Below are 15,171 nucleotides of genomic sequence, written 5' to 3'. Positions count from 1 at the left end.
CATCTCTCTCCCAACTTTACCTGCACCAGCAAGTTTCTATTGCGTAATTTTGTCTGTTGAGTGGATGGACATGAGAAAGGACCCTGCTCACGTAAGTAACCGAGAACTTACTGGGTGCTGAGTGGTTTTTTGTCATTTTGCTGTCTAAATTCCACCCTAACTAATGACCTACATTGACTCAGACTGCTCAAGGAACTGGTCTAACCAAGGCCACACAAGTTGAAAGCAGCACAAATGGCTAGGATACAAATCTAACCTGGCTTCCTTAGACCTTCAAGGCAAGGACCAGACCATGTTGAGATGCGCCTGCACACACATGCGTGTATGTTGTGAGATGAGTCTTCTCTGTTTTCAACTAATTGCAACATGGGGCTTTTCACGGAGGTGTGAACTTGTAGGTGAGTCAGGGGATTTACAGATCATGGAGGTAACTCAAGAACTGTCAATAACTTTAGTTCTTTTGAGGCAGGTTCTTATTCTGTAGCCCAGGTGGGCCTCACATGTGTGCACCACCTAACCTGGAAAGAATTGTCAGTAAAAATTTTTTAATTGCATTTTAATTCATGTTGTGTGCATGTGTATGAGCATGCATGCAGGGGCCAGAGAACAACTTACAATAAGCAGTTGGTTCCTTCTTTGTATAACATGGGTCATTACTGAACTGGGGCTGGCAGGTTTGGCAGCAAGTGACCTTACTCTCTAGGTCATCTTGCTAGCTCAGAACTGCCGGTTTTATAAGGGACCCCTAAACAACAGTTGTAAGGAACCAAACATCACTCCAAAGGCAAACCTTTCTTTTAGCATACTGTGTTTCTACAGCTTAAAAATGTGTCAGAACCTTTTCCAATTTAAGGAGCCGTAAGATCTAACATGTCTGAAGGGTCTGTTAAAACAGTGTTAAATGAAGCTGACAGGCTAGAAAACACAAGACGAAGTGACTCGTCCTGACTCGGGATGTCCGAGGCAGTCACCATCGGAGCACTGGCAATATGGCAGGGCGGCTAACAGTGATCAGCAGCGCGGCAGCACTCCAATACCAGAAGCTGATAAAACACTTGGAAGAGTTACTCCAGCATGCTGCTGGTATTATTATACACGGTCAAAAACCTTTATTCATGATTAAATGAGTCATGAAGAGGACTTGGCTTCTTCAACAGCCCTGGTTCCGATCCAAGCCGTGCCGGATGCCATGCGAAAGTTAGAAAGACAACCTGAGAAAACCCAGCCATGAAAACACTTTTTCAAGCTTTTGGCAACAATCAATCTCCTGGATACAGATTTGTTTGGGATGAAGCTAGATAGGTACAAAAACATTTACCTAACATTCTAAAAATACAAACTATGTTTTATGCATATGTATCACTGAAAACATTTCATATACCTTTTTATCCACAGTCAACAGTTCCTCGAATTCAAAACACCAGTAGAAAATTCAATTTTGTACACTGTACATTTTCAGCATCTCATTTCCGCCCTAACAAATGTTTCCTGTCTCCTGTTACTGGTCCCTTCCCTGGGTGTGCAAGTTAGAACTTAGAAAGCTGAGTCTGCTCATCTTCAAGCTCTTAAACAGATCCATGCAGGTTACTGTCTTTGTGTTACCAGAATGCCGGCAGTGCTGAGCTATGGTAGTGCTAATGCAGACAGAGGAGAACCAGCAACCGAGGCCAACGCTGCTGGTGGCTTTGTCCCGCAGCCACCACAGCTCCCAAGTCATGGTCACTACTCTGCAGTACCTTGAGCTATTGCTTATTTTACTGATGCATTATTTTTGAGACTGGACTTTATTCTCTAGCCTGAGTTGGCCTGGAATTTCACTATGTAGTTCTGGCTGACCCCATCCTTCGAAATGGCTAAGATTATGGGCTTTGCTAGCCAGTTACAGTCTGTTTTTTGAGACAGGCTCTCAACTACGCTGCTGAGGTGTGCCTTGAATTCACCATCCTCCTGCCTCAGTCTCCAGAGTGCTGGGATTACAGGCTTGCACCACGTGCCAAGTAACTGAATCAGAGCAGCCTAATCTCCCTAAGGAGCACTTCTTCCTTCCCCTCCTGTGCACACTTCTGCGTTGCCAACATGATAAACTACCGCCATGAGAATGAGGCTTTGCCTGGGTCTGAGCCCTCATTTCCTGGAAATGACTCCTTTTGCGCTGTGGAGCACAGAAAAGGGGCACGGGGTGTGTGTGTGTGTGTGTGTGTGTGTGTGTGTGTGTGTGTGAGAGAGAGAGAGAGAGAGAGAGAGAGAGAGAGAGAGAGAGAGAGAGAGAGAGAGTGTGTTGAGGCTCTGTCTGAAGAGCGTGAGGCAGCAAACGACCTCCAGGTCACTATGCTGTAAACACTTCAGCAGCAAGCGTGAAGGATGTTCAAAAATGATCAAAGTTGGATTATTTTTCAGTAGTTGTTAAACCAGCATATGAATCTGAATTGAAATACAAGTGCAAGCCCTCAGAAACGGAATGGTCAGCTTTCAACATTTAATAATTTTAAAGAAAAGTGAAAATAAAGATGCCTTCCATTTGGTTAGAACAATAACAGCAAACAAAATTCACTAATGCTTGAAACGAAATTATCTTCTTTCTGGTCAGAGTCACCTAGGTTATAACTTTAAAATATCACTGCTATCATCTTCCAATAAATGTCCATCTACAAATTAATTAACTTTTTTTTCCGAGGCAATCGCTGGTATATTATTCTTCTAATTCCCATGAAAGACTCACTTTTAAGATACAATTGCAGCTGCCCCACACTGCCAGTTCCTGTGTCACACGCGCGCCTTAAAATTCTGTAATCAGCAGCCAGCAGGTGCCATATCGCATTCAGCACACCACAGGCAGTCAATACAGACATCCCCAAACACACCAAGGCTGGTTTTGTCAAATGTTTTATTGAGTGTAGACATCTGGAGTACTGTAAAACATGCATTATCTGTAGATTCAAAAAGGAGCAAGCCACATTGTCTTCACTGTCAAATGTGTCAGGCTTGGCATACATGATGGAGATTAATGAAGTATCATGAGAGTAATATGGGTCTTGAAAAGCTTCTACAATTTGAAGTAGGGTCTTAATCACGTGAAAAGCAAAGCTGTTCACGCTTAGCAATTCGCATTTCATTGAAGGTACACAGTATTTTGAAATTTAAAAACAAATAAAAATAATTTGTTTGTAGAAGATTCCCACTCCTAACTTTGTTTCTTTAGATTTCAGAAACTAATTTAAAAACAAAATCCCCAAGCCCAATATATGCATTTTAGAAGTTGTATGTTTATCTGAGCAAAAACTAAAATTTATTTCTTTTTTGGTTGCTGAGGTGTATTAAATTTGAAGAAGATAATATCTCCATCTTCAACAATATAATTTCTGCCTTGTTGCCTGTATTTTCCAGCAGCCTGCAAACAGAAAAAACAAGAGGAAATGGCTTATCACTGATAACCAAATACACAGGAAAACCCAACGCAAAGAAATGATCCCTGGGCCATGTTGAAAAACACGACGAGAAAGAGAAGTATGGGAAATTCTGAATACAAGCTCTAAAGAAAGAAAAGCAAAACTGAGGCAGGATAGGCTTCCGCATGTGTGTACATAATGCATTCCTACAAGCTGCTGATACACAAGCACAAGTACACCCGCTATCACTCTGTTTCCTGATACGCTGTTTAGGGAGCATTTCTGATGTGTCTGCAAACACTCAGCAAGTCACTCGAAGACAACTGATCAGGAAAAGCTACAAGTGCTTTGTTTGCTTAAAGAATTCTTTGGTGACCCTGGTGACATCTTAAAGACAGTTTGCTCTAAGAAAAGTTGTGCACAGTTGCGGCACATATTTCTGAATTTCTGGTAGCCCAGTTTTAATCTTGACAAAGCGCTGTGCATTCTGACATTACCTTGGCGTTCACTCGGTGACAAGCAGACTCTAACAGGTTGGAACTGCAGACAGATCTTTCCCACTTGTGAATCAGTCCACAAAGCGACTGATTCCACCTGCTGGTGTGCAGATCCAGACAGGCTCTCGGTAACTGCACAAACAGAGCAGTTCATCCCATGGCCCAGCACACACTTCACCCTCACAGTTAGCAGTCTCCTGTAACCCCGGCACCAACTACTCATTGGGGGCCTGAGGATCTTTTCAAAAAAACTTCCCAAGTGTTTTTCCTTCTGTTAGAATTTCTTGAGAACATGAAAACCTTGTCCAATGTACTTCTGCTAACAATACTGAAAGTTCAAAGTCAAACGAAATTATATTACTCAGTAGTAAAAACACTAGCAAAGATCATACATGAGGGTTAAAATCAACAAACCAGACTGAAAAGCCCGCATGAGCATATTTTTTGGTAGTGTACTATGCAAAGGATTTTGCCTTCTGGTAATAAATAGGCTACTGACACGAAGCTTATCTTTAAAAAAACAATGTACTCTATTATTCTAAAAGATATAACTAAGTAAATAGTCACAAGATTTTTGTAGAGATATGATGTACTGAAAGCCATATGCTACTTATTTCTAGAATCTAAGGCCTACTGTTATTAAACTATCCAGACAAGTTAAATAAAACACACATTGACAAGACATATTAGTGTAAGTTTATACTCTTTGTTATACTCAAGTTTACTATTAATACTGACAGTGTTTCTTTAAATTCTCTAGAGACCATTTAATCCATTTCCAGTGCTATCAGAAACACTGGTTGAGAAAGAATCAACGCCCATCTGTGAATCTTGAGTGTGTATTAAACAAGACGCGTCGGGGCAGTTCATTTGCACTTGAAAGCAGCCATCTGTAGAAGGCAGCTTTGCCTGAGCAGATATGATTGCTAATAGTGTGACATCCCCGAGACTACAAAGCCCTCAGTGCTATTCAGGATATAGTTCACAGCACTGCACTCAATTAGCTATGCTGCGCCGGTGGTGCGCGTGCGCGCACACACACACACACACACACACACACACACTCATGTTCTCAAACTCAAACTTCTTGTCATGTACAAGTAAACACTGTTGGGTAAGGAGTAAAAAGCAGCTCATAATCCTTCAATTAGTCAGAGCTCAAAATTTTAAGTGTTAGTTTTGGAAGTTAAAAACCCACAAGCTATTTAGTGATATTTTAGGTGGAAACGTCAGAAGCCAACTCTTCCTACTTTACAATAGAAAGCACTCAGTCTTACATGTTATGAAAGCAAGAAAAATCATTGCCTACTGTGTATTATAGTTTCTGAGTTGTTAAAGGAGTTGCAATTCACATCATCTAAGTTTATTATAACAAAAATCTACTACTAAGAATTGGTAAAAATTGACTTAGTACATGTAAATATGAAAATAAAGCTTTCATCTTGAATTCTAGAAAGAGAAAATATCATCATTTTAATCTTTTGTATGAAAAGAAATATATGCTAATGTGATAAAACATGTTGACAAAAAAATCAGTTTAACTAACATTCCTAACAAAATTCACCATCAATAACTGCATATTTCTCTATACCAATACTCATGACACTAATGAAATTAATGGCTTTGTTTAGTTTTAAATTGTAACTTACTCTTTTTTTGGTAAACCAAAATGGCTCTCAATACTGAGCCAATTATATGAAGATTTTTCCTTTCCTGCTTCTAAGATCCCAACAGTCCCATGAAAGCCCTGTAGTAATAGTCGTAAGAATACGCCTAATCTGAAACAGGCATTCCTTTCACATTATGAAAGGGTCAACATGAGTGCTGTTTAAGTCGTGTAACATTTTCTGTGACAGTCTTCAGATTAAACTAAAGTAGCTTCCTGCAAGGTCAATGGCAGTTAGGTGAACCACGCATTTACTGGACATTAATGCTTCTCTGTGTAGAGGCAAACAAGCTAGAAAAATTAATTTGCAATAGAACTTATATTAAAACCCATTTTAGTACTCATGTTTAACACTGCTTATCTGTAAATCAAATTATAGTTACTAGCTAAAATAAAGCACAATTTTGGACCTGCCCTCTAGTGTTGAAAAAGCAAATCAAATTTCCAAAGATCTAAAAAAAAGAAGAAGAAAGAAACCCATGAAGTTTCAGCCAGCAGGTTTATCTGACTAGGCACCATCGCCTGTTTCCCTGACTTAACAGGGGTTTATTTCTAGTTCATATACTCATATGGATTATTATAACTTTTTCATTAGCTGTCAATGAACAATTTTTTATTAATATGACTTAAATGTTCATTTTTACTTTCAGTTAGAGAAAAGCAAATAAACAAAAAAACAAAACCCCCAAACTCCTCCCTACAGCCATCTACAACTGACCCAAGAGCACATGGACACGGCAGCTCTCATGAGTGGACATGTGATGCTAGCAGGCTCCAGCAGACAGTTTACATTTATCACGGGATAGTCACAGGAGAGTCACAATTATGACATCTGCAAGTAAGAAGTCACTCCTTACCTTGACTGCATTCTCAGACCCCTCCTCCTTAAAGTCCTCGTACTTCATTACTTCAGCCATAATGAAGCCCTTTTCAAAATCTGTGTGAATCTTTCCTGCAGCCTGAGGAGCCTTCGTTCCTTTCTTTGGGAAAGACCAGAGAAAAGGAATTGCATTTAAGATGACTGGTTACAAACATCGAGTTTCTTTCCTCTGAGCTGTCGTAGCTCAACTCTAACTCCAGTGCCGCCAGTGAGGGTCAGCTCATCAGTGGGCACTGCGCGCAGACTGTCGCAGGCACAGCAGCAGGTGTCAGACACAGCCCGCAGCTTTGTTTTCCTAGCAGCCATCTACGCTTTTATTGATTCAGAGTCACCGGTGTGGGTTTATTTCGATTTTCTATTCCTCAGAGTGGAAAAAAAAATAAAGATTTTTAAGTACCTTTCAAGTTGAATTACAAAAGGTTTAAAAAAGATAAAAAGCCTTCAAAATTTCAGCTCATCTAAGGAACATATAAAAGTCAATATATAAAGGAACATTTAAAGGCATTTCTAGTGAGTCAGATAAGCAATAGTCAGCAAATAATTTTGAGATAATCAAGTAATGTCAACAGTAATATTTCTGAACATTCTTCATAACGCAGCCTGCCTCTGACCATCATGAAGGAAATTCAAGTCGAGATGGGAAGAGGAATGTTTGTAATTACCCCATATGTTAAATTACAAGAACACACATTCCAGACACACACAACCACAGAAAAAAATCTGAGAAATAATGGTGACCTACAGCTGCTTAATAAAGCATGTTAAAGTGCTAAGGAGCCTGACACCAGACAGCACAGTTTTTATAATAAAAGATGTATTGGGTTAACTCGCTGATGCTTACCTGACCGAGCGTCTTAGCACATTAAATCATGGGCATTAACAATCAGTCTTAAGACAAACCAGCTTGCTTCCACATTTCAAACCCACGGAATACTCTCTCCTGCTTCACATACTTCAGCTTGAAGTTATAAGGCTTTAAAATACCTCTTTTAAATACACAGTAACAAAAAACACTGGCAATTTGTTTACAAACTTAGATTTGCTTTGACATTATTTTTAAAGTTTATATATAAGGACCTCGGTTAGAAGCCAATCAGACATTTTTCTTCTTTAAAAGGAGATACAAAGGAGAGTAAATCTTAGATTCAGAGTCTTATCTACCACTGTGCTTGACCAAATCCATATTTTTATCTATACTAAATTAAAATGTAACAGAAGTCAAGACAGCACCAAGCACCACAATGTATGTATTTTGAACAGCAGACTAAACACTGAATCTAAAAGTTCCGACCTGTTTATATTCTGTAACACGCAATTTATGACTACATATATTTCAAAATTTTTCAATAGGAACTACTATATTACAATATATTTACATTCAGAAGCAAATCATTATATCTCAGTCTATTGTCCTCTGAGAAAAAATTAGTCACTCGCTTTAGTCATTTTCAGTATATACTAATATTTAAAATATGTATCACATTCTTGAAGAAGTTGAACATGTAACAGTGAAAATCAACATCACTTTTTATGAATTCAATAGAAAGGAATGAACTATTACACATCGAGTTTAGCTTTTTGAGCCTAACTGTGTATCTATGAAGAGCATAATGATGTCACATTGCTTTTATTGCTGGAATGTAATCCGAGCAAGGCAAAGGAGGAAAGAACCACCCGCAACCCAAACAAACTTGGCGAATACAAAATGAAAAGCAACATCAATTTCACTGCAGACAAACCCAGTCACACAGATTAAGCAAGCACAATGCGGGTGCGTCTTATCTCTGACCACAGGAGGAGGGTAGACAGATTCTACAGGATGAAGAAATTCAGACTATGTAACAGGCAGAATCAATTGTTACCTGCCTCAATCAATGCCGCTCCACTTTCACTGTTCAGCAGCTCACAAATAATTAAAGTTATCCGGGACAAAAACCTCATCTGTAATGACTAGCTAACCGCCACCATGACAAACTTCAAAGTCAGTGATATTAATCTGAATTCAATAGTGTGGAACTGGATATAGCTGATGAATAAGTATGAATCTTACCCTGATGGTCCACGCACGCACTTCGTCTGGGCCTGCAGTGAAAAAGTATTCTAGCTGGAGTGCTGCAAACCCAGCCTTAATGATCTTTGGCAGAGCGCTGAAATAAAATGAAACAAATTCACTCAACATTTAAGTTGACTCTGCCAGGGACCCGTCTAGGACTAAAATCATTCATCTCAAGCTGCAAATGGTAAGGATATTAGTAAATGACCATTCATCTTTCATAACACACTTACAGAGTTATGTGTTGTGTGTTAAGAAGATAGCTGGGCTATTTCTTAAAGCACCCCTTCTAAAATTGGTTTTAATTGCATAAGCCTGAAGCATTTTAACTATTTACTATTAAAAACGAAAAATTACATCTTCCCAGCCTATAACTATTTTCATCCAATATTAATTATTTCCAGAACTTGAGCCATGAAAGCAAAATTATTTGATTGAAACCCAATCTCCTAACAATATATTATTGTTACTCAGAAAAAAATTATGGCAAGTGATTCACCCTTTCCCCTCCCCCCACTGAACATGACGAAAGAGTTTTGGCGATCATCCCTCCTCAAAAATATACAGAACTAATACCTATGTTATAATTAAAACACTGTACGGAGATGACAGATGACAGTTAAAAACTTAATTTAAAATAAATCTTTTCACTCTGTCTCATGGTAAAGAAAGGAGAAGATTCCCTCTTTATAATGGTAATTACTCTGTCATTTATTATTCTATCAGCGCAAGCAATTAAATTACTGCAAGGAAATAGTTGATAATAAAGTGTAGGGAAAATGAATGCTAATTAACCTTTGTGTCATGTTCGCTTCCAGATACTTCTGTCTCTCCTCGGCACTCAATTCTTGCAACTTGAGTTCCAAGGCCCCACTGAAAGGAATGACCAAGGCACCTGGGTCAGACTTGTCCACCCAGTCTTTAATTTTTATCAACCTGTAGACAAAAGAGGGCACAACATTATCTTGTAGTGCATGCATGACTGTACCACATTCATTATTATCAAGTAGCACATACATATTCATAAGAACTGCACGGTTTTATGATGCCATCTTTTTGTGTATAGCTTTCCAAGGTCAAGGCATTAGCAGGCAGCAATTTCTTCAGGTAAATGCGGGAATTTTCTATTGTAATTTAGTTTTACTTTACCACATTATCTATAGAAACTCTATCACAAATACTACCAACTTTTTGAAGTTAAACTGAATTTGTTCAGCATTAACAGCTGTACTTCTGAATAAGACTATTTTATAATGTTTATAATGTTTAATGTCCTTTATAAAGTAAATTTTAGGAAAGAGAACTCAAAGTTGCTTGTACATGAAACACACCAGAAAATGCCAACTGATTTTGAAGCACCTCTGAAAACTTGTTTGTCCCATCCATACATCTATTGACTGGGTTAGTTCCTTCCTGAATGGTCAGAACCAACAGCTGCCATTGGTTTCCAGGGAGGTTTCTGCTAACATTAGTAACAACAATAACAAAAACGCAAAATACAGACTTACATGTAGTCAATTTACAAATGTATCCCCACATGCTACTCTTACAAATCCAAACTTTGGCAGGATCATAAATAGAAACGTAGAGGAAACAAACTCCTTTAATCGCAAAACATTACAGAAAGCCAAGTCCAGGAGAACACATGGTAGTGGTTGCTTGGAGAGGCACTATTGAGTCTTTCTCCCTCATCTAAAGTGAGCAACTTTGAAAAGCAGTAATTAGAACTTAAATGAAACAAGTTTAACAAATATAATTTAAAGGTTCTCATAGTTTCTTATTCTTGGGTAGGTGCCTGTTTCTAAGCCTGTTTCCTCATCTGTGGAAATAGAAATAACAACAGTATGCATGATATTGTAAAAACCTGGGAAAATAACACACCTACTAAACAGGTAGTATCTTTGTCATTTTCAGATAATCACAGCATATTTTCCTATGAGTCTAGGGGGTTTTACCCAGTCTGCTTACAGATTTGGAAAAGTAACCTAACTAACTGGGGTCTTACATCCTTCTATCAGCATTTATTTTTTATTTGTGCACACAGACTTGACCCACGTGCCATGGAAGTCAAAGTACAACTTGTAGGAGTCAGCTCTCTCCTTCCACCACATAGCTCAGGGATCGGACTCAGGTCGCCAGGGTTAGCAACAAGCGCTTTTACCACTGAGCTGTCCCACTGGCCCCAGCCTCCTGCATTTTGACTAAAGTTTAATAGGCATCATGGCAAAAGACTGTGGGAGAAATACGTTAAATGATCAACGTACAAGACACTTTTAAAGGTGAAGGAAAGGAAGAACCAAAGACCAAATTCATCAGAATTCAAGTAGCTATTAGAAAGTTAAGATTGTAGCCGAGCGATGGAGGTGCACACATTTAATGCCAGCATTCAGGAAGTAGAGGCAGGCAGATCTCGGAGTTCTACTGGTCTACACAGTGAGTTCCAGGACAGCCAGGGCTACACAGAGAAACCCTGTCTCGAAAAGAAAAGGAAAAGAAAAGAAAAAAAAAAAAAAGAAAAATGGCCAGCTGCACAGGATTCAGGATAGAAAAAGGAATGAAAATTCATACAGGGCTTGCCTATGTTTATCATATACAGGTAGTTACAAATCTAATGTTAGTAGTGAATTTTGAACTTCATAATATTTGTATTCTTTACATTCTAAAAAGTATACAAACCCCTAAGATTTATTTTGGAATAAAGTATATGTCTTTAAATTATGATTAAAACTTGGCATTTTCTTATGGAAAATTATGAAGGGCATAACAAAGAGAAAAGGAGACTTAAATAGGCATTTTGCATATTATGGCATTTGATATTACTTTATAGACGAACTATTCAAATCTCTACATTAAAATGTTATCATTAATGGCTTAGTAAGAGACTTTTATTATACAAGTGAGAATCAAATATGTCATTTAAAAAAAGCACACCAAATACAGCTTCGCTGAAAGGGAAACAGAACAAACCCACGTGCAAGGATAATGGAAAATGTCATATATCTGTCTCTTAAGTATGGTCAACATAACCAACAAAGCTAAAACTGTTAGGAAACAAGAGGAGAAATAATTACTTTGGCTAAAACATGGATTCAGAATAACAATAGTTCCGCCCTGTCATCTCGCAGCCTCTCCTGCAGAGCCCTCGGAGGGGTTATTTGCATTCCTCAGGTGTTCTATTGTACAATTCAGATGAATAAAGACTTACAAATCATTTCTCTACCGCCAATGGAAGACTTTGATCTGGTGAATACACCATTGTACCTTAACTATAATTGGCAAAAAAACCTGACAGTGTAGAGCATCAGACGCTGAATAACAAAGGGGACGATCTCAAAGTGTTGACAGACGATCTTCATAATGCAGAAGCAGAGCGGGCGCTTCAGCGGTAAATGAGCACTGAGGGCTAAAGGTCTCCAAAGTGACTGACACCAGACCTGCGACAGCCTCGCTCAAGAAAAAGGTGCCGTCATACTCCGCAAAGTGAGTTCGGCTCTTTTCCCGGCAGCTCCACTTCTGTGACTTCACTGTCACAGAGCGCGGAGAAGATGAAAAGTGACAGGCTCTTTGGCTGCTTTACTTTTGTGACTTTCACTATCAAAGTGAAACAGTCCGACATGGTTTTTAATTGTGTATTTGAACCTAAGCCTTGGGTAATTAAAACATTAAGTTCAATTCAAGATTACAGAGGGGAATACATATGATACACCTATTAGGTTTGATGGTTCTAAAAGTGTGATAATGAGGCAAAGATCACGAGTTTGATCCCCATAGGGACCTTCTGCAAAAAGAAATGTCTATTCTCTTGCTACATACAATCCATGCCCCAAACTATAGCCAGCTATCTGGAAAATGTGCTATTGACACCTGATGGACACAGAAAATTCAAAGTTGAGCTCAGTTTCTCACTACTCAAATATACTTCTAAGCACACCGCCAGAGTGCCCACACAATAAATGTCTCAAGAAAGCCATCAATTGCCAGTGACCAAACAGGGACATGAGAATATCACAGAATGTTAAACGATGCAACGGGTGGGAGAGAAGCAAGCAGGAGTAGGGCCAGCAGACCGGCAGGGCTCAACTGGAAATGCTGGGAGGGCACTCAGGTCATAGTTACACGGAAAGATTACTGCGAAGGAACCGCCTCCCTGAGAGGAGCCTCAACAGTTTGATTTCTTCAAAGTCCTAAGTGACCACAGGAAGCACTGCAGTCACCTGTACTGTGCCCCGGGCAGCAATTACCTGGACAAAGTAACTGGACAAAGAAGGAGAAGATGGTTTTGAGCCTAGAAAGGTGAGGCCTCGAGCTACACCAGCAGGTTACAACCTGTCAGAATTTTAGCAAAATAAAAATTCACATTAAATCTCTAAAAATATCTAAAATTTACCTCCTGTCTTATAATTTCACCTTATTTCCATGTAGAAAGTCCAGATTCCAAAATTTGATTCACCCCCCCCGCCCCTGTGTTACTTTATATAAACAGTTCTCAACCTGTGGGTCACAACCCTTTCTGGGGTCGAATGACCTTTCACACAGGTCCCCTACATATTAGATATTTACATTATAATTCATAATGGTAGCAAGATTACAGTTATGAAGCAGCAACAAAAATAATTCCATGGTTGGGGGTCACCACAGCATGAGGGACTGTATTAAGGGTCACAGCATGAGGAAGGGTGAGACCGCTGCTTTACAGTGTACTTTTTCCCGAGACAGATAATAGTCCTATTATTTTTTTTTGATGGTTGGTGGTGCTGGACACTGAACTTAGCACTTCTGTGCAGTTAGGGAGGGATTCCAACGCTGAGCTGCTTTATTTTGGGGGGAGGGGTAGCATTACAATAATTTAATAAAGTATTTGTCCCTTTCAACATAAAAATTCTTTCTAATTGCTTTTAATTTTATACCTACCAGTCAAGTTCTCAGGGAATCTGGGCATCCTGGGATGAGATGCTGTCATAGTTAGGGTTGCTATTGCTGTGATGAAACACCATGACCAAAGAGCAAGTTGGGGAGGAAAGGGTTTATTTGGCTCACACTTCAGCATTGCTGTTCATCACTGAAGGAGTCAGGACAGGAACTCAAACAGGGCAGAATCCTGGTGGCAGGAGCTGATGCAGAGACCATTGAGGAGAGCTGCTCACTGTCTCGCGTTCCATGGCTTGCTCGACTACCTGCTTATAGAACCCAGGACCAGCAGCCCAGGGATGGCACCACCTACCTTGGGCTGGGCTGGGCCCTCCCCCATCAATCATAAACACCTTACAGCTGGATCTCATGGCATCTCCTCAGCTGAGGCTCCTTCCTCTGGGATTCTAGCCTGTGTCAAGTTGACACCCCAAACCAGCCAGTACAGATGCATCTACAGTATACTTTTGATTCTTTTAGGAAAAGATCCCTTGGAAGTCCCAGGCATTGAGGACTTTTGTTTTTTAAGTTTTATTTATTTCATTTTATTATTTTTTATTATTTTATTATTTCATTTTATTAGGTATATGAGTATTTTGCCTGATGTATGTATGTATGCATGCATGCAAACCATGTGTGTAACTGGTACCTGTGGGGGTTAAGAAGAGGATGTCAGATTCTCTAAAAGTGGAGTTACAGACGGCTGTGAGCCACCTCACAGGGTGCTGGGAACTAAACCCAGGTCTTCTGCAAGAACAATAAGTGCTCTTAACCACAGCTACCTCTCTAGCCCTCCACTTTTTCATTTTTAAGGTTAGTATTTCTGTACTTGGTTATGGGCAATGTCTGGGTGCAGGACAAGTGTCAAGCTACATAGCTCTTGCCTGGAAGAGGTGAGGTTACCTGTCTGTGGTGGTTTGAAAGAGAATAGCCTCCCGAAAACAAGAGGCACGATTAGGAGGTATGCACTTGTTAGAGTAGGTGTGGTTTTGTTGGAGGAAGTGTGTCAATGTGGAGGCAGGCTTTGAGGTCTCATATATGTCAAGCCACGACCAGTAAGATAGACCACTTCCTGTTGTGCAAGATGTAGAACTCTCAGCTGCCTCTCCAGCACCATGTTGGCCGGCAAACCATGCCCCATGATGATAATAGACTGAACCTCTGAACCATAAGCCACCCAAGTAAACGTTTCCTTATAAGAGTTGCCATGGTCATGGCATCTCTTCACAATAGAAACCCTAAGACACTTACTAATATCTGATTGTGGCAGGGTAGCTTCTTCAAGGCTTTGTAAGTGAGTTGCGAGCAGTACACATTTCCATCCTGATCTACGAGGAGCAGGAACAGTCAGCTTCACTCTTTTCTGTTATTGAGTTTCCTTTTTGGCTTTGATTCCCAGAGAGTTCCAACTTTTTGAGTACTGGAATTGTGAGCATCCACCACTATCTGTGCTGGCTCAGTTTCTTTTTCTTTTTATTGTTTGTTTGTTTTAAAGACAGGACTTCACTGTGTAGTCCTGGCTGTCTGAAACTCATAGAGATCTTTGTAGACCAGGCTGTCCTTGAACTCAGAGATCTGTCTGCCTCTGCCTCCTGAGTGCTGGGACTTAAGACGTGCAGCACCTCTGTTCCGGTAGCTCAGTTTCTTAATTAAATACTCTATACTATGGTACGTTTCTTTGAATATATGTTTATCGAAATTCAAACTTTCCGTTTTGATATGAATAATGTTTAAGTTTTCCACAGTGAGCAATAAATTTTCCTATAGTAATCTCTGACGTC

At 39.6% G+C, this 15,171-nt stretch overlaps 1 protein-coding gene across 1 annotated transcript; it reads right to left on the bottom strand.

Moving 5' to 3' along the window:
• Positions 1–2,867: 2,867 nt before the first annotated feature.
• LOC119819099 (obg-like ATPase 1) lies at positions 2,868–9,516 on the bottom strand. The gene is made up of 4 exons (XM_038337122.2): positions 9,278–9,516; positions 8,480–8,576; positions 6,407–6,529; positions 2,868–3,388 (listed from the first exon to the last, which is right to left on the bottom strand). The coding sequence occupies exons 1-4, from the start codon at positions 9,505–9,507 to the stop codon at positions 3,287–3,289; spliced, it is 552 nt and encodes a 183-aa protein (XP_038193050.2). The 5' UTR covers positions 9,508–9,516; the 3' UTR covers positions 2,868–3,286.
• Between the last annotated feature and the right edge of the window lie 5,655 nt (positions 9,517–15,171).

The sequence above is a fragment of the Arvicola amphibius genome, chromosome 7 (assembly GCF_903992535.2).
Source record: "Arvicola amphibius chromosome 7, mArvAmp1.2, whole genome shotgun sequence".
NCBI classification, from domain to species: Eukaryota; Metazoa; Chordata; class Mammalia; order Rodentia; family Cricetidae; genus Arvicola; species Arvicola amphibius.
This window is presented reverse-complemented; position numbering and strand designations above follow the sequence as displayed.